The sequence below is a fragment of the Psammomys obesus genome, unplaced genomic scaffold, assembly GCF_907164565.1.
Source record: "Psammomys obesus unplaced genomic scaffold, mPsaObe1.curated_primary_1811, whole genome shotgun sequence".
In the NCBI taxonomy this organism is placed as follows: Eukaryota; Metazoa; Chordata; class Mammalia; order Rodentia; family Muridae; genus Psammomys; species Psammomys obesus.
In genome coordinates, this window is record NW_026596149.1 from 16,918,766 (window position 1) to 16,945,791 (window position 27,026).

General features: G+C 40.9%; 1 protein-coding gene across 1 annotated transcript; it reads right to left on the bottom strand.

Moving 5' to 3' along the window:
• Positions 1-1,279: 1,279 nt before the first annotated feature.
• Rbm17 (RNA binding motif protein 17) lies at positions 1,280-26,324 on the bottom strand. Its single transcript, XM_055593863.1, has 12 exons — positions 26,175-26,324; positions 21,414-21,554; positions 16,449-16,565; positions 14,971-15,137; positions 13,937-14,034; positions 10,600-10,656; positions 8,135-8,276; positions 5,340-5,503; positions 3,953-4,026; positions 3,137-3,235; positions 1,819-1,891; positions 1,280-1,721 (listed from the first exon to the last, which is right to left on the bottom strand). Exons 2-12 carry the CDS (start codon positions 21,534-21,536, stop codon positions 1,618-1,620), a joined length of 1,218 nt encoding a protein of 405 aa, XP_055449838.1. The 5' UTR covers positions 21,537-21,554; positions 26,175-26,324; the 3' UTR covers positions 1,280-1,617.
• Positions 26,325-27,026: the final 702 nt, after the last annotated feature.

Here is a 27,026-nt window from a genome sequence, read left to right on the forward strand (position 1 = left end):
TGTCTCAAAAACCAAAGCAGACTGGAGTGTGTACCTCCCACACATTAGAGACGACATGAACTAGCCATCCTTCAGCAGCTAGGTACTTGGAGGCTTCAGAGCTGTTTACATTAATATTCACCTGCCTGATTCCACAGGGAAAGCTGGCATAAACTTCACAGCTGCTCACTTACTACCTTATAAAATGTCCCAAATACAAAATTCTTTCACTTTACTATTTAAACTTATATAGTATATACTCTGATCATAAAACTCATCTTAGTTCAGTTTTATTATTTTGTATACATTCTTACATTCACTTGTGTGTGCACTAATGTGCACATAGGTGTAGAAGCTAAAGGTTGACTCAGTGTCTTCCTCATTTGCTCTCTGTCATATGTTTGAGATCATATCTCTCAAGGAACCTGGAGCTCATTGATAAGGCTGCACTGGCTAGCCAGTGAGCCCCACAGATCCTCTTGTCTCCACTCCCCCAGGCTGGGATTAGAGGGGCACATAAATCTAGGCTTTTTACATATGTTTTACAGACTTAACGCAGGTCTTCACGCTTGCCAGCAAGCACTTTACTGACTGAGCCATCTCCCCACACTTTAATTCACTTTTTTAAATGAACTACTCTAAAACATAAAATCCCATTCTACAAGAAAAAAAATTTAAAACAGATCCTTATGTGTTCTCATGGATATAATATGTATATATATAGTGTGTGTGTGTGCAGATGAGTTATTTCCTCCCAGGTCATAATCTGACACAGAACACAGGTTCATGTCCTTTAGGTATTAATTACCCTGAAAGAACTCAGACATAAGTACTTCCTTGACAATGAACTCAGTACTAAACATTTTTGTTTTCTTTTTCTTGTAGTCCAGCTAATGCTTTTTAAGCAACTTACACTACTGTACTTCAAGAGTATAATTTCCAACAATTCCACAATTACATTAATTGGCAATATAGTTAAGGTAGCTAACACTTGCTAAATTTTGTGAATTTTTAAGACTACACATACGAGCACTAACAGTTTCAGATTTTTGTCAGTATACATAACTCCAGCTATTCCCAAACATAGCTGGGCACACACTTATAAAGCACCTTCTAGGCTTTAAGTTAACCTGACATTTCTAATCCACCCTAAACAATTTCTATACCCAGATACTCCATAAACCCATCACAACCCTTGCAGTCTGGCTTAGCTTAAATACCAGGTAACTCAATCCATCAAATCACATGAGCTCTTGATTCCTCAATCTTAATACTGGCTAAATACAGGTTTATTATGTATGTATAAAGCTACAGCTCCATAACTGGAAGGCTTTATTAAGGAAGGAGGAAAAGGATGACTTACTCTTCAGTGCCTGATTCATTGCATGGCATGAAATCCCAGCAGAATCAATCAACAGAGGCAGTAGTGAGAAAACAACCAGAGAAGCACACAAATTTTTTTAAAGGGTTTTTATACTATATTAAAAAAAAAACACAAAATAAAAAAGGGATCCGTCAACATATATCTCAGAAGTCCATCCAAGAGTCTCAGTGTCCAACAGCCATGGAGGCTGATCTCTATTTCCTTGCTCAGTCTGCAGCTCATGTAAGGATCATGGAGGTGACTTTAGGTTACAATCAAACTTGTTCTGCCAGATCCAGGACCCTGAATTTATCCAAATTGTAGAAACATGCTTTAACCACCCGTCCACCAAAATACCGCCCGTTCAGATCAACAACAGCTAAAAAGCAAACAAAAAGACAGTTAATACAGGTGTCCTGAAAGACAACCAAACAGCAACTTTAATATTTGTTAAATTCTTTAATAGTACAGCATACCTTTAATTGCTGATTCAACTCTCTCAAATTCTAAAAATATCCGTACTGCTTCATCATCAGGGGCACCAGGAATCTAAAATGGCAAGAAACGTAGGAGTAAAGTTTGTGTCTGTGCACATACTCTAATTATAATCATACACATATATTTGCGTGTGCACATACATATGACAAAAGTGGCCAACCATCAAGGAAATAAATATAAATTGCTAATGGTTTTTGATGGAACTATGTTGGGGCTGGAAACATATAACTAAAGCTAAGCAATGCAGTCTTGCTGGGAGGAAGCTGCCCATGGCAACTAGCATGCAATCAAGTGATTATACAGTTAGCTAACAACAGGATAAAGGGGCAGCAGCAGCAGGAACAGCTGTGAAAGCAGAACCGGCTACATACTCCTACTCCAGTTGTCTTCACATCGGTCTGCACTTTGACTAGCTTTGTTTAGCAGTCTGTCCAAACCTTCCACAATATAGCTTCATGTAACGTATGTAAAGCACAATTCCAACTTCTTCCGTAAGGAGTCCTCACTCAGTCTAAATATCCTTCCTCTGCCACTCCCTATGCAAAGCTCAGTTCACATGTGACACTGTCATAAGGCCTTCTTCATTTGTTTATGCTGACATCTTTCTCAAGACCTCACAGCCAACACTATAGGCCTTCTATTTTATACTTCCTGGCTCTTGATGTGCTGTCTCTTCAACTGAACATACCCTGAAAACAAACGTTGCTGATACCTTAAATATTCAATACAGAATGGGCTCCATAAGAGGCACTAAATACTTGCAAAATAACGTAATAAAACATTTGTATTATATTACCAAATAAAATCTACTTTTGTTTTTACATTTAAAACTAACACTTAGCACTGCGTGCAGTGGTGCACGCCTGTAATCCCAGCACTCGGGGAGACGGAGGCAGGCACATCTCTGAGTTCAAGGCCAGTGGGGTCTACAAAGCAAGTCCAGGTCAGCCAAGGCTACAGAGAAACCCTGTCTTCCAGAAAAAAACAAACAACAACAACAACAAAAACCCCTAACACAAAGCTGGAAGTGAATATTCATGCCTTTAATCCTGGCATTTGGGAAGCAAGTGCTGGCAGATCTCTATTCGCTCAAGGACAGCCTATTTACAAAGTGAGACCTTGTCTTAAACAAACAAAACCCATTACGTAACAACAACCTAGCACATATGAGAAGTGTAACTAACATGCATTGGTGTCTATAGTAAGACAATGTTACTGGATCAATGCCAGTGCTACCTATGGAGGGGGATTTATAATCTGCCAATTAAAAATTATATCAAAAGAAAATCTTCCTACCTCAAATATCACACACTTTCCAACTTTGCCATATTTTTCACATTCTTCCTTGGTTTCAACTTCCAAGTCTTCATCGACCTCTCCTGCACCCACCATGTTCTATACAGGGAAACAATTAAGCACCGAGCATAATTTCAAATGTGTAAGGGTTTCAGAATATTATTTTCTTTCATAATGACAAACGTTCTCTCCCCTCAATCCCACCAGTACTAGAACCTTGCACACACTAGGAAATGCTCCAATACTGAGCCACATCTCAGACGTGGAATGTGTTCTAATTCCAAGACACAGTGGTTTCTGTAAACACATGGGAAACTTTGAATAGTATTACAACACCTAAGAGAATGTTCCAGAAATTTCCAACTAAGTAGTCACTGCAGTCTCAATGTAACACTTCACTGAGAGTAACGTAAAACCCTTCTATAAGCATCTACCCAAAGGAATTATTGCAAAAGTATCATTTTCACTATTCTTTAAAAAAAAAAAAAAAAAAGTATTGATTTTTTTGTATGTAGGAATGTTTTGCTTGAATGTAAGGACTGTGTACCATATGAGTGCCTAGTGCCCTCAGGGGCTAGAAGAGGGTGGCTCCCCTGAACTGCAGTTATAGAGGGTTGTGAACCATCATGTGGATGCTGTGAAACAAACCTGGTCCTCTACAACAGCATCCCATGCTCTTAACCACTGGACCATTGCTCCAGCCCATTATTTTTAGTATTCTTAACTTTGAGGATATCAGTGAGTCTTTGTGAAAGCCTCAGAGACAGGTAAAGATTGGGGTAACACAGAATCAAGGGCACAGGTTTTACTTCTTACCCTCAGCAGGACCACTTTAGTAGGGCACTTAAGTATTTCAGTTAATGGATTTGAATCCGACTTCTTGGATGCATCTGTATCAAAACATATCAGACACTGCGATGGTTAGTTTTAACTGTCACAATTAAATCCAGACACAATCTAGAACCACCTAGACAGGTCTCTGAGACTGTCTGTGAGATATTATCTTAGTTACATAATGGAAATGGGAGGACCCCTGCAATCTGAAGGCCTAGACTATACAAGGTTGGGGAAAGTTAACTAAGAACTAGTTATCATGCATTCATTCACTTTCTCTGCTCCCTACTACATGTTACCTGATGAGCTGCTTCAAGTTCCTTCTGCCCTGACTGCCCCTCAGTATTGGACTGTACCTGGAATTGAGCCAAATAAAGCCTTCCTCTCATGAGTTGCTTTTGTCAGCAACAGGAAATGAAAGCAAGACAGAAGTGTTATAGACCTGAGCACCACCACATGCCTAATTCAATTACAATAGCAATGTCATCGTTTGTGTCCTAGAGGCATCTGTAAAACCAGTCCCTGAAATAAAAACATGTTTTTCTTTGATACATGATTTTATGGTACTTTTTGAAAGTTTCTCGCTTCCACCATTACCTACCATCTTTTGCTCATTTCATTTCCTGAAGGGCTGGCAGAGCAAACAGTTTATAACATTAACTGATGATCCTTGTCTTGGAATGACAGTTTAAGTTGCTGGCCCAGACAATTGTCTAGCCACTAGTTAAGTTGACTTTAAATACGACTGTAAACTGGGAAAACTGCTAATTGTTTTTGTAACCAGCACTCAGAATTCAGGCAGCTGGCTGTTGCTGAGACTGTGCATTAACAGGGAGGGCTGACAGTTGAGTTGTTAAAGTAATTTAGGGAAGGGAATTCAGATAAGCTGACTTACAATTAAACCATTTTTTTTTTCTATTTAAAAGGTTAAGATATGCCTCATTCCTATTTTCCCTACATACAGAACAGGTTATAAAAATCAAATGAAAATAAAATAGCAACCAGGCACTACAGAGCAGCACTAGACCTCACCAAATGATCAGTAAATGAACCAAAATCCTCATCTATACTGAAAGGGCAAAAAAAAAACCCCTGAGAGACCCACTCAAGATGTGGATAAAGCAGACATAATCACTAGATATTTTACCAAGTTATGAAGATTCTTTGCCTAATCAAAGCAGTTGAAAAATTTTGGCTCCTACAAGCATATTTTATCTGTCTTGGTTCTAGAAAAATAAAATGAGTCTCAAGGCTCCCTGGTTTCATAAGACAGAAGTGGAAAACATGTCATCACTAGAAATTACTGCTTCCAGAAAGGAGGGTGCACCTTCCTTCTGGGCTAAACATCCACAATGCTCTGTGAACTTACCCTGAGACTCGCCCTTCTCCGTTGCGTCACCCACAATGATTTTGCCGCCCCGCTTGCTGGTCTTCTCTACTGACAATGCAGTACTCAGCCCTTGCTCATGCTTCCCCAGTCCCTGTCCTTCCCGGAAGCCATACTTCTGCATGATTTTATGAGCCACTGTGCCACTAGGAGGAAAGAGAAAGGATCCTTACAGTTGATGCCACTGATATCAGAACACACTGGATCTATGGAGCAATGCCCTGGTCACAGCGTAAGTCCTAATGAAGACAAGTAATTAACAGATGCTTCTAGATGGAAGCTTTGAGGATGCACAGGATAGAAGAAATATAAAAAGTTGATAACAACTGGGTGGTGGGGGCACACACCTTTAATTCCAACACCTGGGAGACAAAGGGAGGTGGAGCTCTGGGTTCAATGCCAGCCTAGTCTACGATTGAGTTTCAGGACAGCCAAGGCTATATAGAGAAACCCTGTCTCACCCCCCCCCCCCAAATGTTGGTAACTACAACCCAAGATAGCCTGAGTATTTCTGTGGGGAATGACAGCTCCTTCTTTTTTTGTTGTTTTGGTTTTCGAGAGAGAATTTCTCTGTGCAGCCCTGGCTGTCCTGGAACTCGTTATGTAGAGCAGGCTGGCCTTAAACTCATAGAGGTCCACCTGCCTCTGCCTTCCAGGTGCTAGGAGTAAAGGCATGTGGCATCACCATTCAGTGAATGGTAGCTTTTTTGATGACACCTTTGTTGTATAAGAGAAAAAAAAAAAACAAAAAAACAAAAACAAACAAACAAACAACAACTTCCTCTGTTAGCTCCCTATCTGCACCACTACCTGGGTTAAGACCAGCTGGAAATGGCAGCCTGTCAAATTCTAAGTATGAGGTTTCAGATAATAAAGACTGTATTTTTCTCATGGCATAGCAGAAACTCAATGAAAAAAACCTCAGGAAGCGCCTAATCAACAGATGGGAAGTAAAACAAGGTTGATATTGAATGGCTAGCTTAAGGGTAATTGCAAAACAAAAAAACATTTGTAACACCTTTTTCAGGTGTTAAGGGCACAAATGGAATTGGATTCTTAGTCTGCTACTTTCTGCAAGAAGGCATCAATTCTCTCCTGGTGTCTAAGGATCTCAAGAGTGCCCCTAGTGACACCATCTGCTTGGCTTTGGATTACAAAGCCCAGCTTCCACTATAGCTGTACCTTCTCATGTTCTGTAATTCCTCTCATATTTTCTTTTGAACAAGCTATTCCAGGGCAAAGCAAACTACTACAAAGACTGAACTAAACCATGTTGGATCCTTCTTAAGTGAAATTAAAAGTCCAATTCTTGTTTAAGTGAAAATCAAACAAAGCGATGATTTTTATGGTAAGCAGGAAGGACAAGAACGAGAAGCACTTCCTCGCCCTCCAGCACTGTGCTGTCCAGTGTCTGGGTAGACAGTGGTGCTGGAAATGCCCTAACTGTGGTCTCCACCACAGCATGTGGTCAACAGCAGTTTAGACTAGTGTGACTGAAGAATTTTCAGTATTTGAGAAGTCCTGCTATGCAGGAGGCCAGCTATCTACTCCAGCTTTTCCATTAGTACTTCCTAAGGGCCCTCAGCTGTCTCACTAGCAGCATTTCTACTGCAAACAGCATACCGTTTAACAGCATGGAACAAAACATTTAAGGCAATGCCACTTGAGCAGCCTTTCATAGCATCAGTGCAAAGATAAAATACAGTGGCACACACCTGTAATCCTAACTTCAGCACTCTAGAAAAACTGGGGCAGGTAGCAGGAGAATGGTGAGTCTGAGGCCCCGCTGGGCTCTCAGGAGATACTATCTCAGAACAAATAAAACCCACCTGTCTTACTCAAATGTTAATCTTAAAATTGTTTTTTTTTTCCATTCTATGATAAATACTCATCTCTATAGTTAGAATGACAAGAGGTGCTTTTTGTTTTGAGAGGAGTGGTTAGGTACAAAGCTCAGGGCTAGTGCACCACAGACAAGCCTTCCACCACTGAGCTGCCTCCCCAGCATAAGCAGCTTCTTAACACCAAAGGTGTACGACCACAATCTAAGACAAAATGACACATTTCTTCAGGAAAATCCAGTCCCTCACCCTTTGGAGATAACCTGAACCATGTCTAATTCCTATGAGCCATTCTATTTGCATGCTATAAAAAACAATGTAATTGCTAGAGAGATGGCTCAGTGGTTAAGAGCACTGACTGCTCTTCCAGAGGACCCAGGTTCAATTCCCAGCACTCACATGGTGGCTCACAACTATCTCTAACTCCAGGATCTGACACCCACAGTCATACATGCAGGCAAAACACCAATGCACATAAAAATAAATAAATAAAAAAAGAACCCCCCAAAGAGCTTTTAAAACAAAAAACAACAAAAATGATGTAATTATCAGAAACGTCTATGTAAAGAAATGTGTCTAAATCATCCATGACTTGCACTAGATGGATGCTTTTTACAAACCTTCAGTGGATAGGAAAAAAATTCAACCTGATTTGAACACTAATCCTTTATAGAGAAACATGTGATCAAATACAAGTATTTCTCTAGAAATTCAAGTGGCTTTACTTTCAAATGAGTTCCGCTTATGGAAAGAAAAAACAGCAAGCACTTCACATTGTATTTCAGTCTCACTGTGTAGCCCAGGCTAGCCTGAAATTCAGATCCTTCTGCCTCTATGTTCAAAGTTCTGGGAGTGCAGGACTGAGCCATACCCCCAAACAGAGTCTTAAGCCACCTCGATGTTTTTCTTAGCTTGATAGGACAATTGAAGCATTACCCCATGTTAGCAAGGAAGGAGTTGCTGGGGCCCGTTGGAGATCTTGGTCTATCCGGCTCCTCATACACTGGGGGAGGAATAGCAGCTTTGGAAGACTGTGATCGAGGTCTTGAATCCTCTTCATAAGGAAAATCTCGGGGTACTGTTGGAGAAAAGTAAAGTAGGATCACCACAGCTCTACACAAAATACCAGAGGCCTCACTAGCTTTAACTGTCAACTTTGAACTGACTGAACCTACTTTTTTGTTATGTTCTGTTTTTCCCTAAAAAGCACTGTCCCTATTTCAGCAGTCTTCACAAGGCTGTATAAATTGTTGAGATTACGTTTTTAGAATCATTCATTTATCTTATGTGTATACCAGAGTGTACGCATGGGCAGGTGGCTGATGCTGGGAACCTACTAACCCATGGCCTCTGGGAAGTAGGAAGCACTCTTAACTGGTGAGCCATCCATCTCTTCACACTTAAATAATAAAAATTATATAATTAACATTCAGAACAGTGGGCTACATTATTTGTATACCCGGGCTTTGGTACTCTTCTGTCCTTCTAATGTTTTTGGTTTACAGGATCTGTATAGATTTTTAAAAACAGAAGTGGAAGGGCACTTACAGTTCTACTGCTCAAATCCCCCCAGGTGCCTTTTTTACATCTTACCGAAATGCTGCTCACCATTAAATGACACTCTTGCTTGACTAAGACTTCTGTGTGCTGCAAGGAGATGAGCTGTAACTCCCAAGAGTCCCACAACATCAGAGCACCTGCTCTAGACTCTAACTTAACTAGCTGCATGGACCATTAAAATTTTTTTCTTGCGATCAGGACCATATGTAGTTACACATTAGCATCAACAGGAAGCTCTAAAGATATCAGATACATGGGCCCTCCTCTCAGAAACTGGTTTTCATTGGATTTTATTGTTTATCAGGTGTTTTGTCTAAACAATATATATTTAATCATCTTCCTAAATTATCTTCCTTTAAAACATAATAAATAGTGTAATGCATATTAAAGACTATTGGGGCTGGAATGGTGGCTCAGTGGTTAAAAGCACTGGTTGCCTTACAGAGGGCCCAGGTTTGTTTCCCAACATCACATGGTGGCTCACAACCTTTAAATCTCCAGTTCCAGGGGACACAATACCCTATTCTAACCACCACAGGTGCCAGGTATAATGCAAAACACTCATATACTTAAAATTAGAATAAATAATATTGTTAAAAGATTACTGACAACTTTTCAATTTTTATTTTTATGTTATGAGTGTTTGGCCTGCATGTATCCCTGTATACTATGTGCATTCATGTCTGACGCCCATGAAGGACAGAAGAAAGTGTCAGATGCCCTGGAACTGGAGCTACAGATGACTGTTTGCCACTAGTGTGAGTGTTAGGAATTAAACCTGGATCCTCTGAAATAGCAGCCAGTACTCATAAGTGCTGAGCCATCGCTGTAGGCCTGGCCATTATTTTTACTAGTAAGTTTAGGCATGGCTCAGCACAAAGCATGGGACAAAATCCAACCACAACTTCCAGACTCCAGGGGAGAATCACAGGTGGGTGGGCATGTTTTAGAATGTAAGTAGACAAACACTGCTCAGTAACAAAAATTTAAGCCAAGAAAGGCCTTCTTGTGAAAGGTCACAAAATACAACAGGCTCTAAACCCCTGAGTTACAAAATCTGTTAGCTAGTTCAGATTTTTGAGGCAGGCAAAACATACATATAAAATTAGAACACTAAATATTTTTAAAAGATTATTGATAGCTTTTAATTTTGTTTCATTTATTTTATTTCTGTCTTATGGATGTTTACCCTGCATGTATTCCTACAGTACAAGCTAGCCTGGAAACTCACTATATAGCACATACTAGCTTTGAATTTGAGTACTTCCTGCCTTTGTCCTTCATGCTAGTTAAGGGGCATGAGCTACTGCTGCTTTATTAACTTCAAATGAACCTAACACAAACATGAAATCTTGATAAAAATAATAACACAAATCAATTTATCTTCCTGTATAAAAACCTCCACTTCAGGCTAGGCACTTAATCCCAGCCTCCAGAAGGCAAAGGCAGGCAGACCTCTGAGTTCAAGGCCAGCTTGCTCTACAAAGTGAGTACCAGGACAGCCAGGGTTACACAGAAAGCCCTCCCCCCAAGAAGGAAATCTCTATACTTCTGGGCCTGGTATTATAAACTCCCAAGTGTAGGGTTGGACATGGTGATACGTGTTTTTTAATCTCAGCATTTAGAAGGCAGAGGCAAGTCAACATAGTTCCAGGGCAGCCAGTACTATGGAGTTAAGACCTTGCTACAAAACAAACAAGACAAAGAAAAGCACCCCATGTGTGGCAGGTAGCAAGGGCCACTATGATTTCAGGGGGGAGAACCAGGTTTATTTGCTCTAAACTCAGAAAACTAGAGATTCAAGCTTAGGATCTCCTAAAAGAAGAAAGAGATGTACATACACTCCTTGTCTTTCTCTACAAGAGAAGTAGGTGGGGCGATGGCAGCTCCTCCCATACCTGTAAAAACACAAGCACTGTGATTAAAAGACAACACACTCACAAGGACTGCTGTTCAGTACTTGCCAATCTGTTGTATCTCTACAAAAACAACAGCAAACCCAAAAACAAAGACAAACACACACACCTACCCCTTAACCCTTAAATGTAAAAAGTAGGGGCTTACGAGCTCCAACCCCTGACTGAGTAGCTATTAACAACTAACAGCTGAGTGTTTCTCTCTCTGTCCCTCTCCTTTTGTGTGCGAGTGTTTTGAAAACAGGGTTTCTCTGTAACCTTGTAGCCTTGGCTGTCCTGGAACTTACTCTGTAGATCAGGCTGGCCTCAAACCCACAGAGATCCACCTGCCTCTGCCTTCCCAGTGCTGGGATTAAAGGCATGCACCCCACCGACCAGCTAAGAGAATGTTTTAAGAATATGACCCTGGTAGGTCGTCCATACGCCACTGGAAGGGCTCATACCCAAGAGTGTATGGATAGCATATATTGGACTTGATGGTTTTTTTTTTTTTTTTTTTTTAAATAAAGGAAGACATGCCAAAGTTGGAAGAGGGTAGGGGAGTAGGGGTTAATGTGGGAGAAGCAAATATGACCAAATTACATTGTATTTATATATGAAATTCTCAAAGAATAAACATACATTAGAAAATATAGACAATACCTAAGCAAAATTATTTTTATAGAAGGCATTTAAGGGCCACAGAATATAGTTACCAAGTACATTTTGAGGGAAAAAAAAGCAAAAGCTGGGTGCAATGGCTCATGCCTGTAATTCCAGCCCTTAGGGAGACAGGTGAGGCCAGCCAAACAAGTCTAGGACAGCCAAGGCTACACAGAGAAACCGCCTCTTGATGGGGGGAGGTGGGGGAGAAGAAGAAAGCGAAAACCCTTAGAATTAGCACACCAACTTGGCACCTGTGTATTTATGGCCTTAGCCTGGCTTCATAAACTTTTAAAAGTGATTACAGCTTCCTGTTTCCAAATGAAAAAAACAATCAGAATAAATCTGAAGAAATGGAATAAATCCAGCTTCCTGTGATGCCAAAGCCACTGCTCCATCAAGCATGCTCCTGACATCTCCTGGGAGCATGAATCCCAGCTCTTAGGAATCTGTCAGGCAGCACCACCACTCCTGCTTGTGTCTACTGGACAATGTGGACACCAACCAAAAGAAAAAAATAACTGGGATACTGCAAATAGAGACTGTGAGAAATTCATTATATGAATCCCAAAATACACAGTGTCCTGGCCACATCTCTAGCATTAGTACTCTGGAAGGTTGGAGAGACTGTGACTTTCAGCGCCAGAAGGACACCCTGTCTCAAGCCCCCACCCAGATATATTGTAACTTCATTAGTGAAATAGTAAGAATAACAAAAGAGCAACTGAAATTGGTTACAAAAGCCAGTAGAGAGATGCATTATGATTAACAGACTAGGTGACGTAACTAACAAGAAATATGAGCCCACATAAAAACCTTTTATTTCTTAAGAGATTTTTGGACATTTTTAAAAATCACTTTCTGTTTTGTTTGTCCAGACTGGCCTTGAGCCTGTGCTCTTGTTTCCACTTACAAAGTGCTGTGATTACAGGCATGCACCACTGTGCCCACTGATGAGAGTCTACTTTATCAGTACAGTAAAAGAATGACAACAATCATTAACAATATACCAATAAAAACTGTGAATGTGGCTCGTCTCAGAATATTCTATTGGACTATTCCGTATTTTCAGATTTTAGTAGACTGTAGGCAATGGAAACACTGAAAAGTTTAAAGCCATTGAGAGAAGGTGGAATTACTGTGTACATCACAGACAGAATGCTGTTATTTCTCTGTCATCTCCAAGTCTAAATGCAAACCTCCTCACTGGAAGCTGCATAGTTCCTGTTATTATTTAAGAAAGGGAATTTTCTTAATATACAGAAATTATACCTTATAAAAAGATAGCAGTCACTTTATGGGTGGAAAGATAAGACTTACAAGTATTCAACACACAAAACATGTTAATAAAAATGAAACAGTGGTTGATACTGAGTATCAGGTGCACACACTACCAGACACAGGGTGCATTCAATAAACATTAACATTATTCTAAGAAAAGCAACTGAACTCTGTTAGTGAGCATTTAGAATCTTAGCACTCTGGGGGCTGAGGCAGGAGGGTGGGTCTGGGTTTAAGGTATAACTGGGTCACAGTTTCAGGAATCTATAGTAAGACTGTCTCAAACACCACCACTACCAATTCCACCACCAAACTCAAACCCACAAAACCCAATACTACTATATTTAACTCACACATCCATCTAAATACTAAAATTTTTAAATCATAAACTTGTTATTTTCCACTTAGCAGGTATTTTAAAAATTTAAATTATACTCTACAACAGGCTTCAGCATATATCTAGGAAGATCAGTCCTGTCATAAAACAAAATTACATATACAGAAGTTATCAAGTATCATGACACATCATCTTTAGGTCTTGTATTCAGGACAGCAAATTACAATGAGGGCTTCAGGCAAATAAAAATGAAAGGTTAAGACCAAAAGTGGGCTTACAATATCCAGAATGTACTGAGCCCCCCAAGACTCAACTCACAGAACCTGCTCAGAGTTGTGAAGGACTGAGACGCTAAAGCAGCACCTGACAAGAAGAGGATCTGCCAACTAAGCCAGCCAAATAAAAGTCCAGCAAGCATACCACCATGAAGTCAAAAGATTACTCTGTATTCTGTTCTTTCAAGTGCCATTAGCAAATGCTTATAACTGCTGCTAAGAATTTATTTTAAACACAAATAAGCCTCTTCTCACAAAACTGTAGACAGAAGGAGTGGTCCAAAGACCCAGTACAGGTTTTCATCTCCCTGCTCTCTCAGGAAGCAGGTGACCATGCAAAGAAGCATGATGGACTTTCAAATCCAGTCGAGTCAGTGACAAATGTGCTTTAGATATGGTGTCTTCCTCTCCACCCTGTGCTGACTGGAAATGCACCAGGTTTGAGAGGAGGAAAAAGATGACCTCACAAGGCAAATAAGGAAAAGCACACAAGTAGAACTAATGCTATTTTCAAAATGTACAACAGATGTCTCAAAGTGTTTAGAGAGTTCAGAGCGGAGTATGTAAGTAAACAACATTAACCAAAGCTGCTATGAATGTGGACTGGCGGAACCTAGAGAACTGCCCCCATTACCTAACCCAATGTGAACAAACTACATCTCGATGAAAGGAAAAGTCTGGGAAAGTGCTAAGTCTAAAGCATACTTTAGCTCTGATTATGCCTTACTTCTTTTTCTCCGCTCTCGCTCATAATCTTCATCTTCATCAGAATCTGGGTCTGGTCGTCTTGAAAACCCACTGGCTTCATGCCTGTCTTTACGCCTCCTGTAATGACAAGGCAGTGAATGCTCATCACAGATAAATTAATATAGAACATGAAGCTTAAATGTCAGTGTGACTTCCTCTTAGCAAAACAAAACAAAAAGAAAGAAAAATGTTCTTTTGAGTATAAAGTTAATTTGTATACACAAACACATGCTGGGGACAAATACAACAGAAAAACTCAAAAGAAAAAGTGAACAAGTTTAACAGATACATGGGTGTAATCCATAGAAAAAAAATTGTGACATCTAACTTTTGATTTTAAGGCATATGATTTCAGGGACTGGGAGGGTAGGAGGGGAAAAAACTGCAGTCAGGATGTAATATATGAGAGAAGAATAAATCAAAATAAAAAATTAAGAAATAAATTCTATTACCTATAGTTTTAAGAAGTAAATGGAAAAATGCAAATTTCACCTGGCTTAAAAATAGGAAAAGAAGCCACGCTCAGTGGTACACACCTTTGATTCCAGCACTCTGGAGGCAGAGGCGGACAGATTTCAGTGAGTTCAAGGCCAACCTGGTCTAGAGTTCCAGCAAAGCCAGAGCTACACAGAAAAATCCTGTCTTAAAAACAAAAATCAAAACAAACAACAACAACAAAACAGTAAAAGTAAATACTGTATATAGTTGTTATTCTAGCAGTCACCACCCTGACAAACATTTCAGCATGGGTCTCTGTTGTGTTTTAGTTTTCAGACAGGGCTATGTATGTAGGATTACAGGCATGTACCACACTTGCTACAAATTGGGTTTCTAAGTTATTTTTCTAACTTGTGCAAAGTCCATACTTAACATTTTCAGAGTCTATAAATAAATTTTCTTAAGTGTGCCATCACAGTGGGTTGGAATAAATATAAATTCTTAGAAATAAGTAAACTCCTGTTGATTGAAACCATAACTGTAAGACATGTATTCCCAAATCAAGATGAAGCTTACTTTTCTCTTTCTTCTATTTCCTTCTGTCTTTCCAGCTCCCGCTGCCTCTGTCGCTCTTCTCTCTGACGCTTCACTACTTTCTCATAATCATTAGGAAACATAGGATCGTATTCATCAGCTAAGGGAATCAGAACTTCCCCAGCAGAAAACCCACTGGGCACTGGGTCCTGACGAAGTAAGAACATCCAAGTGAGTCGTATCTTCATATCTTACAGGGTTATCACAGAATCAAGGTGAAAGGATGAGCTAAGAGAGGCTTTCCAGATCTATTTCCTAGGTGCATGAACAACTGCTTAGAAGGCTGAACCTCACCAGGTGGTAGGACAACCACGCAATTGAGCAAAAGCTTATTTACAGAAAAGCACTGATGAACTTAAAGACTAAATCCATGAACACAGCATCTCTTCAGTGGAAGTTTAAACTACCACAGTCATCATTTGAATAACATCTGTAGAAAAAAACATGTGACAATGAAGTATCATTTTCCAGACTTCCCTTGTTCCCTCTGCATTTCTGAGCCACAAACGAGACTTATGTCCAAGGATAACTTGAACAACTTCTAAGACTCCTGCTTCCCTGAAGCCCTGTCCTATTAATAACAGGCAGCACTCTGCCCAACTTTTTACGTTTTACACCTTTCTCTAAAATAAGCTGCTACTAGCTAATTAGAAACAACCATATAGTTTACATTAGAAGAATTAAATTACAGGTAATCCATACAAGGCAACACACTGAAACCATTAAAAATGACCATACAGGGGCTAAAGATATGCCCTTGTACTTAGCTGCACTGACTGTTCTTTCAGAGGACCAAATTTGATTCCCATCACCCACATGGTGGCTCACAACTGTTTCCAACTCCAGTCCTAGGGGACGCATCCTCACAGGCAACAGGCACACATGAAGTGCACTGACACATGCAAGCAAAAACACTCATACACATAAAAATATTTTTAAATGATCACATTTTTTGACAAAGATGGATGAACACTCACTAAACACAAACTAGAGCAGAAGGCAGAGAACACATACAAGAAAGATATTCTAAAATTATGTCATTTTTAATGTTTGGAGGGTATGACTAAAAATATATCTGCTGTTCTTTTTACCCATCTTTCATTCCTGATGTTTCCATAATAAACTATTTTAGGTAATAAAGGTTTTGATGGTGATGAAGTAAAACTCGAGTTGAAATAATACTAGCTTTTTACTGGCCTTGTGCAGGGCTGGGGATGGTCAGTAGTTAAGAGTACATTCAACCAGAGTTTTGTTCTCAGCACCCTATCAGGTAATTCAAAAATGGCTAACTCCAGCCCCAAAAGATCTAATGTGCCCTTCTGGCCTCCATGGGTGCACATACACATATGTACAAACACACACACACACACACACACACACACACACACACACACACGAACATTCGAGTAAATAAAGAAAAGTGGAAAATGCTTCAAAGCCATAGGCAGGTGTAGGCTTACCTTCAGCCCAGCTGCTACATGAGGTGGTGTGTCTACAATCTGCCGGTCATCTGAGGAGCCTCCTCGCTTCAGGTCGATGACTGGGGCGAGGACTGTACTTTGTTTTGTCCGTTGGCTCTGACATCAGAAACAAGAAAAATATACAAAGTTCCAAATTAAAATTTATGCTACTTGCCACAAAGACACTTTTTTCTGGTCTCTGTAACAAGCCCTTGGCTGTGATAAAATCATAGTCTTAAAACAATAGCACACAATCAGTGCTAAGTGTTTTCCGATGTAGGGTCTCATGTAACCCAGGCTGTCTCCAGCTCCCTACATAGCTGATGATTAACTTGGGACTCCTGATCCTACTGCCTCCACATTGCTGAGTGTTGGTTTATCACCACACCTAGTTATACACAGGGGATTTAACACAGACTTCTTAAAACCAGGCAAACACTCTATCAACTAAACTATATCTTCATCCCCTCCCTTTTTTAGGTCTTTTTAAAAGCACAGATTTCCTCCACTTTTCTATAAAGTTTATAGTAAATGCTACCACTTTATGGCTACCCTTAAAAATCACAAAGATCCACTTCTGCCTCCAGAGGAAACCCTACCCTACTTCTTTTAGTATGACCTTACCCCAACCAATTAAAAATTACTTATTGTTTTGTGTACTTTGGTGTGTACACACAGGTGTATTGGCATGCAAGTACCACAGTGCCTGAACCGGAGGGACTGGGATCTCTTTCCACCATAGGGGATCTAGAGATCAAACTCATGCCATCAGGCTGACTCACGCAGCCATCTCACCATCCTCAAAGTGCATTTTCTTTTTCTTTGTTTTTTGAGACAGGGTCTCTCTGTGTAGCCTTGGCTGTCCTGGACTTGCTTTGTAGACCAGGCTGATCCTCAAACTCATAGAGATCTACCTGCCTCTGCCTCCCCAAGTGCTGGTATTACAGGTGTGTGCCACCAGCTTCAAAGTGCATTTTAAATAGCTGGTCTTTGTTTTTTTGTTTTTAAGCAAAGACCCTGCCAGTTTCCAAAATATACTTGTCATCTGTGTCTCAGACTTTTAGCAGTCCCTCTTCCTTGACATTATCACCGTCTTCTTTGTTTTTCCCCTGGGACACCGCTCTTACTAATGCTTATTCTACCCAAGTCTCATTAACTTATACTTCTACATTCTACCATTTCTAAAACCTGGTCAGATTGAGGGTAAAGCTTGAAGGCAAGAATGTTCTCACCATGAGCTGCTGAACTACATCAAGTTCTCAGATTGCTAAGATGCCATGGCTGATCAATCACATGGAATGATAGTAATCATGAATGTTTAACTTCTCAGTTTTACTATAAAAAAAGTGGTATAAACTTTCATTCTTTTAATCTGAGCTCTCTGGACAGTGCTACAAGCAAACAACATATATTCAGGTATCAAATACAAAACCACAACATAAACCCTAAGGTTTCTACAATGGGGATTATGATAATCATTTACTTGCTCGTTTTTAAATTTAATATGAAGCCATAGCTTCATTGCAGAGAAATTTTAATTCAAAACATGGCTGCTCTGGAAAGAGATCATATCCAAAGACATTCTAGGTCTATGTGATCCAGCTGGAATAGCCTTTAATCCAGGAGACAGAAGCAAGCAGATCTGAGTTTAAGGCCAGCCTGGTCTATAGAGCAAGTATCAGGTAGAAAAGCTTAGGTACAGGCTTAGTACACGCCTTTAATCCCAAACAATGATGGTAAAGTTAGTTTGCAGAAGAAAGAACCCATGTTTGATGATGGGTGATCATCATCAAATTGTGATGTCTAATTGAGTGGTACAAAACGTGACCAAACAGAGAAAGAGTTGCTAGAATAAGATACGCCCCCAACTCTCACAAGAAGAGAGAGGAAAGGGAAGCTACTTAAAGGGCAATGCAGAGAGAGGAGGCAGTTTCACCTGTACAGTTTTATGAAGAGAGGTTGATTGAGAAAACAAACTAGATACAGGGGAAAACAGAATGAGCCAGAGAATGAGAAGAAGCCACAAAATTAGAGCAGATTGCTGGAATTAGTTTGGGACCAAGCAGAGCAATATAGAGGCTAAGAGAAAAGCCAGATTGAACAAGTCAGCTGGGTTTGAGTTTGAGCCAGAACAGCTGAGTTGAACCAGTCAGCTAGGAGCTCAGAGATGGAAAACATTCTAGGTCTAGATTAAATTGTACAGAGGCTAGACGCTTCCAGGATTAGGCCTAGGTTAGCAGATGGAGGCAGTAAGCCTTCTATACAACAATTACATCAGGCAAATAAAAGTTCTTTTTACACTTCATCTTTCAGATACAGGTAAAATTTTCTACCAAATATTTTTACAAGTTTGGTTAGTACTCTGAGAAATTCACCAAAGAGCACAAGAGAAACAATACAGTGCATCTTCATGTCTTCCTAAGAAATCAACCACATAGAGAATCTTTGAAATTCATGTCAGGTTAGCACAGATGGTTTTTCTAAAGTAATGTTCTATTTTGACTGACTCAAATCTATATGCAATTTCAAGATATTTGCTAACAGCTACATTAAATATCTGGATAGCTGGGAGTGGTGGTGTGCACCTTTGATCCCAGCACTTTGAAGGCAAAAATAGATGGATCCCTGCGTTCTAGGACAGCCATGACTGGCAAAAAACGTGTGTGTGTGTGTGTGTGTGTGTGTGTGTGTGTGTGTGGAGAGAGAAAGAAAAGAAAAAAGAAAATAAGCAAAAAAAAGAAAAGAAAAGAAGCATAAAGACTGAGGTAGAGAGCCACCAAGAGCCTAAATTTCTTAAGAAAATACTATTTCCTTGCTCCTAAGCAACTTTTTTAAAACTAACTTTATTTTTCACACACACACACACACACACACACACACACACACACACACACACACACACAGTTATTAAAAAAGAAAAAAACCTAACATGTCCCAGGAATTATATTATAGTTTTTAATGTACTTATTATTAAAAAGACTTTCTCAATTCTACTTTGTATAAGCTGGTTTAAAATATAGTAGTGGCTAGCATGGTGGCACACACCTTTAATCCGAGCACTTGGGAGGCAGAGAAAGGAAGATCTCTATGAGTTAAGAGGACAGGCTGGTCTACATAATGAGATCCTGTCTAAAAAACAACAAACAAACAAGCCACTAAGAATGTACTAGTGTTTATAAGTTACATATAATACCAGATTTTATGACATTTCAAACATGTATATAATGTATTCCATCATATTCATCCAGCATTACATTCTCCCTTCTCCCATTCATACCAAACCCCCTCCTCTTCCAAGCTAATATATAAGCTGGTTTCAAAACTATATGTCTGAACCTTTAGCTTATGAAGAGATTTATGAACTGGCCAGATATAGAAAATTACAAATTAGACATGGGTTTTAAAAACTCAGTTATACATAATCTACAAAGTTGGCTTATTTTTTGAAGGCAGGGTCTTACAGTGTAGCACAGGCTTGTCTCAAATTTCTGAGCATGCCTTGTGCCTCCAGCTCAAAAGTGCTGGGATTAAAAGTACATGTAGGTGTTTTTATCTGTTAAGACTATTTTGGAGGAGGGGGATTCTAGGGATTGAACCTGAGACTCACATAAGCTAGGCAAGTACTCTACCACTGAGCTATATGTATACCTCAGCTTAGAAACAGATATATGTGTGTGTATACATACATGAGTTTAATGTTTTAGTGTTTTGCTTATATGTATGTCTATGTACCACACGCATGCCTACAGAGGTCAGAACACGTATCAGACTCCCTGGAGCTGGAGTTAGAGGTAGTTGTAAAATGTTTAATGTGGGTGCTGGAGTCTGAACTAAGGTCCTCTACAAATGCAATAAATGCTCTTAACTGATGAACATCTCTCCAGCCACCAATGAAATCCTTGTATTAGCAACTTTTCAGTGTCTATTTCCAAAGTAGATTTTCTAATCCCCTTCCCACCCCCTTTAAAGAGAAGATCTCATGCTGTATTCCAAACTGGCCTCAAATTATGAGCAATACTCCTGCCTCAGCCTCTCAAGTGCTGAGATTACAAGGGTTGTGCCACCACGGTCAACCTTTATAATTTTCTTCTTTAAGGAGCACAGTACAGATACAGCATACATTGTCTCTATCTGTGCTTCATACAAGAACAAGATTTTTTTGTTCCCTAAAAACAATACTAGTTCCATCTGAGGGCTAAAGCCTCCACTGAGGACACAAGCTCTAAAACCTAAGGAACATCAAACAGCAAGCAAAGTACTTTCATTCTTATTACACCTTCCATACTTTAAATGTTGTGGTGGCACACGCCTTTAATCCCAGAACTTGAGAGGCAGAGGCAGGTGGATCTCTGTGAATTTGAGGCCAGCCTGGTCTACACAGCCAGCTCTAGACTACGTATTGAGTACCACCTCAAAAACAAAAACAAAGAAAAAGTTGCCATATTTCAAAGACAGTGCCCATGTATGGGTATACAACACAGACGAGAGAAATTTCTACATGCAGACATATTCACAATTATTGTCATCCATACTGTGGCTCTGATTATTCTGCAAAGCTGCTTCCAAGCTTCCTATATAAACAAGCAGGATATTACTTAGGAATGTATATCGCTGGGGCCAGCCTAGAGCAGAACTACCAGAATATCATGACTACAGCTACAAAAGCAGCATCTGAAAACAGTTGTCAGTCAGTCTCCAACATGCTGAAGTCTACAGCCAGCCTCCTAACTCAACTAGGAGTTGAGAATAGTGCTTTTTTTTTTCATTCCTATGCCATGAAATGGTCCAGTTGTTCACTACAGCCAGAAGCAGTACAGTAATCTCAACTCTCCATCCTTCTTCCCGCTCACTAGTTTATGTGTACCCATCAAGGAGGCAAAGGAACAAGCTTAAACGAAACTATTCTCAAGGAACTCACTTAGTTCCTTGTGGGCTTTCCCATTCCTGTTCTGGGCCTATTCTTACCTTTGCTTGAGTAAGAGCTGCCTTCTTCACCTGAAGCTGGGACTGCAGAAGTTTGAAGTTTTTAGACCAGCCTTCAGTTTTTGAGTCACTGGTCTCCACTCCCAGATCATCATATAGGGACATCTTCTTTTTAAATTAAAGCTGAAAGACAAGCAAAAGCAGAGATGAAATAATGTGAAACACAAGCAAGTTTTGATCGTCTCTGTTAAATCGGCTCCAGGGACCCCTGCTGTCACAAATGCAAGGTTCTTTCTAATATGCAAAACTACACCCACGCACCATTTTAAAAACAGTTCTCTAGAATTCATTTTTCTTTTAAGACTGGTTCTCATGTAGCTCAGGCCAGCCCTGAACTCATCACAATAATGAGGTTGGCTTTGAATTTGTGATTCTCTTTCCTATTCTCCTAAGCCCTGGCATATGTCACTATGCCCAGCCTAGAATTAACTTCTCAATCTACAAGACTGTGGTGAAGTGATTCACGAGTAAAATCCTTCAGTTCTAGAACAGATAATGAGGTAAGATGGAAGCTCTCCATTTGGGGCATTATTAACTATAAGATCCAGTTTACTGTTCATCTCAGTGGCAGAAAGTGGAAGTCTTTTGACAGCAGCAGTTGGTAGGCTGGATCAGCACAGGCAGCTGTTCTTTGATAAGAAACCACGTAAACCCACCCGCTGTGGGGCATGTGCTTGTTATCTCAGCTTGGGAAGTGGACACTAGACAATGTAGAGCATGAGGCCATCAAGCTACACAAGGAGTCTGAGACTGGCCTAGGACATGAGAGCCTAATTACATAACTTCACAGGAAAAAAAAGATGTTAAGAATGATTCTGTAGTTTTACAAAACATGACTACTGAGGGAAGAGTAATGAATGAACTGTCTGTTAAATTCTCCTGTTTATCAACACTGACCTGTGGGGCTTTGAATAGAGCTCAGGTAGTAGAGTGCAGAGCACACTCGTAGCCCTGGGTCTGATTGTATGCAGCAGGAGGATCAGAAATTCACAGTCACCCTTGACTAAACAGTGAGTTCTAGGCCAGCTTGGGCTACATGAAATCCTATCTCAACATTTTTTTCCTTAAAAAAGGCAAAAAGTTGAGCAATTTTGAGTATATTTATCACTTGCCTTTGGTCTGCTTTCTATTGTTGTAACAATCACCATGACCTAGAACAATCTGGGAGGATTTACTGGGCTTACATGTCCCATCATAGTCCATCACTAAGGGAAAGTCAAGGCAGGAAGTCAAGCAGGACAGAAATCTAGAGGCAGAAACTGAAGCAGAGACCATGGCGTACTACTTACTGGCTGGCTCTGCTTGCTTCGTATATAATGCAGGACCACCTGCAAAGGGAGGAACCATCCACAACAGCCTGGGCCCACCCACATCAAGAAAATGTACAGACTTGCCTACAGGCCAATTGATGGGAGACAATTTTCAGCTAAGTTTCCCTCTTCCCAGATGACTCTAGCTGTGTTGAGGTGACAAAAAAAAAACAACACAACTAACCAGCATACTGCCATATAAATGTACACTTATAAATACCTAAAATGGTGTAACTGTGTTATGTTTGTTTACCACAGGATAAGCTCACCAGGAGGCTGAGAAACAAGAGTTCCAAGTCAGCCTGTACCATGTATAAATCTAAGAATAAAAAGTTAAAGAGGCAGCTAATATTAGCAAACAGTGGTGTACTGCCTTACGAAAAAGTATTAACTCTGACAGATGTGTTTTCATAACCTTTAGGTTTAAAAATAAAATCAAACACTGAGAGAATCTCAGCTTCCAACAGAGCCCTTCCACCTGAAAATTCCTATTTAATACACCACTTTTCTCTTGAGACAGGGTCTGTGTGGCTCTAGCTGACCAAGAACTTGATTCATAGACCAAGCTGGCCTCAAACTCAGCTCCTCTGCCTCCTAAGTGCTTCGATAAAAGGTACGTACCACCACTCAAGGCTAATTCAATCTTTACTGCTGAATTAATGCACGACACTTCTGTGATTTTATTTCATTTCTAAATTGAAGATGGTCAGTTGACAATTCCATGTGATCCGACTAGCTCTTTTTTTCTCTTTAAAATGTTAAAAAAAAAAAAAACCAACACTTTTTTTAAGTATCAGAAACTCATGTCATCGCTCCAGCATTTGGTAGTTTTTTATAACAGATCATGAAATCACTTTTACACCTCAGTAGACATGTTATTAGTAAAAATGTTATTTTAATTTTCTGCTTTTCACTGACCTTTCTGTTCATAGAACTGGATTGTATGTATATGTATATGCATGCAGAAGCCATGGACACTCTCCATCCACCTTATTTTTTTTTGAGACAGGGTCTTTTATCAAATACAGAACTCACTGACTTGGCAAGACAAGCTAGCCAGTATGCCCCAGAGGCCCTCCTTTCTTGACCTCCCTAGAGCTGGGGTTATAGGTATGCACCTCTGTGTAGAAAGTTTTACATGGGTGTCAGGATCAACTTAAGGCCTAATGTTTACCTGTCAGCAATCCACTAACCTAACCTAACCTCCCTCCCCCAGCCCTTAGTTTATTTTTTATGGCAATGTTACCCTTTGGTCAGATCACCTAATTTTATTAGTCAGGGTTCTCGAGACTCTAGATGAATAGAACTTACAAAATTTCATATATATGTGGGGATTTATTTGAATGGCTTAGAGGCTGTGGTCCAGCTCATCTAACAATGGCTACCTACAAACAGGAGGTCCAAGAATCCAGCAGTTGTTCAGTCCATGAGGCTGGGTGTCTCCGTTGATCCTCAGTATACTCTGGAATCCCCAAGAAGTAGGCTCTATGGTCAGTGAAGGGAAGGACTTGCTAACGAGAGCAAGAACAAGCAAGCAAAGAGCAAACTTCCTTCTTCCATGTCTTTTATAAAGGCTGTCAGCAGAAAGTGTGGCCCAGATTAAAAAAGTATATTCCCAACTCTAAGATCCAAATAGAAGGAGGTCTTTCCAAAATGATTGGAAAAAAAAAAAAAAATCCCTGAGCTGACTGGTGGAGCACACCCTTATTTCCAGTACTCCAAAGGCAAGTGCACCTCTGTAAGTGGAAGGCCAGCCTGGTCTACAGAGTGAGTTCAAGGGCAGCCAGGGCTGTTACAAAAAGAAACCTGTCTCACAGAAAAACAAAAACAATCTCTCACAGGTATGGCCAGCCATTTGGGTTTTGGTTAATTCTAGCTGTAGCCAAGTTGACAACCAAGAGTAACTATAACAAGCCTATCCCTTTGTTAGATTGACATACAATCACATCTTATATTCGAATATAATGATAATTTTTTTTAAGAGAATCATTTATTTCCCTCTATCTGTAGCTATGCCTTATCTGACAGCTTAAATTTCCCATCGATATTATCAAAATACCACAGGCCTGAGCCTATCAAAAACAAACTAAATAATTTGAAATGTAAGTATCCAGCAGAGCAGGTTTCCCTACTGTTCTGAAACACTTGTAGAATTACTACACTGTAAACTTTCTCTGCTGGAAGGCTGTGTGAAAAATTTATGCTCAGGGAAAACTATGTAATAACAAACCAGGGTCAATGAGGGTCCATATGGTAGAAGGAGAACTCTGACTCCTACAGGCTGTCCTCTGATTTCTACATGTGGCTTGTTCTTGAATCCTGAATGTTCCTGCCTGCACCTCCCAAGTACAGAAGTTCCAGGCATATGCCATCACCCTGGGCTAGGTTACTCATATTTACTAACATTCGTTTATCTAGAAAGGCTTACGGCTAATCCCAGTACGTGCGCACTGTATTGAATGATTTAAAAAAGCTGCAGGGAGATTACTCTGAGCACAGCAGAATTATCTAGGAAATCATGCATCCCTTCCTCATGTGCCCTTACCAAGAAGAATTTATAGGTCAATGGTCCTCCCTTCTTGACTTACCAACGGATGGTCAAGATTTGATTACCCCTCTAAATCTCTCCTCATCCCTTGTCACAAGGCCTTAAACAACAGAATGCCCTACGGTGCTTCACTGCTGTTGCCTTCCCACATAATCATCACTGCAGCATTCCCACTTCTGCGCCTCTGATGAAGTTCCTCTAAACTTAATAAACGACAGCTGCTCTTCCAGGTTTTTTCAGGTTGTATGCTGGCTCTTCAGATCAATCTGGGCCTGGATGTCCAAACCTGCTTCTTAAAGATCTAACCTCTGAAGAAATACCTCACTGAACTTGCAACACGCATTTATAACACACCTAGTCCAAGCAAAAGGAGCTCAAGAACTAGGGGCTGGACACGAACGCTAAAACTCCCCTTCACACGGAGCTGAACATACTGGGGGTTACAACTGCCTCTACCTGTCCAGGTGAGACAACGCCCTCAACCCTTACTTCTGGAATCCTGGAAGGAAACAAGTTTGGGGTTTTTTTTTGTCGCTCCATCCCTGAGGCCTGACGCACTCTGGGTTACCGGAGTCCAGCGAGCCAACAACTTGGTCTGGACATGGACCATGAACAGGAGAAAGGTACGTTCTCTACTGTCAAGGCAATCAAGACAGGTGGAGGGAAGATCTCGGTGGCCCGGTCAAGCATGGCAAGCAGAAGGGGCCCGCCGTGAAGGGTTGAGCACCCCCTTGGCAGCTCGGGGTGCCGCGCCCGCATCCCCGCGCCCCTCACGGCGCGGCCTAGAGCCGCGGCCTCGCGTTCAGCGCATCCGTGGAGGCGCGCTCACCCGAGTCCCCGTTCCGGATCAGCCCGCCTGCCCGGGACCGCCACGGCGCCACTCACCCGGACTTCCGAGACGATTCTGCCCATGGGCCACGGCGGCGGCAGCGCGGAGCCCGGCCGCCCTGCGCGGAAGCCCGCCGACAGCCCGAGCCCGCCGCGGCGACTACCCTCCGCCGAGCCCGCAGGGTGATCCGCCGCGCGGGGTGAGAGCGCGGAGGCTGCCGGGAGTACACGTCTGCGCCTGCGTGTGATCGCGGAAGCTAAGCAGCACTGCCCGACTCGCACTGCACCCTGCTGACGGGAGGACTGCATTGCACCTTCCCTCTGCCCGCCTCTTACTTCACCAAGAGATGGCGCCATTGGTGCAAGGTTTCGAAATTCCTTGTGGCATTTTTTTTTTTTTTTTTTTTGAGTAGAATCGATGAGAATGCCCTACGAGGCTCTAATTATTTATTCCCAATCACTCCTTTATAAACTAGAAGCTGGAAATAAATCTCTGCAGGCGAGATGTTGCAGAATAGCATTGAAAAACACACTGACTAGCCTGGTCTGCAAAGCGAGTGCAGGACATCCAGTGCTACACACTCGAAACAAACAAACAAACAAATAAAACAACAAAACACGGTGAGATAGGTCTTCAGAGAAAAATGTAAAAATCTATAAAGCATGCCCACTTTAAAAAAAAAAATGAAGCTAGAGACAAAAGAAAGGTCAGAGAAACCTGGGCTTTGTGTAAACATGTTTTTCACATCTTTAGTTACGTGAAAAAATTATTTCAAGCATGCACCAACCAAGCATCATGCATGGAGAGGACCCAGGGCCCCTGCTCAGATGTAGTCGAAAGACAGCTCAGTCTCCATGTAGGTTACCTAGTAAGGGGAGCAGGGGCTGTCTCTGACATGAACTCTGTTA

Bases quoted from the DNA above. Each gene is read 5' to 3' on its own strand.
- Rbm17 (XM_055593863.1), bottom strand. From the start codon at position 21,536: ATGTCCCTATATGATGATCTGGGAGTGGAGACCAGTGACTCAAAAACT. The intron at 15,138-16,448 runs GTAAGCCTACAC...TTACTTCGTCAG, and splicing joins ATGTAGCAGCTGGGCTGAAG to GACCCAGTGCCCAGTGGGTT. The intron at 3,236-3,952 runs GTAAGAAGTAAA...TTCCCTGTATAG, and splicing joins CTAAAGTGGTCCTGCTGAGG to AACATGGTGGGTGCAGGAGA.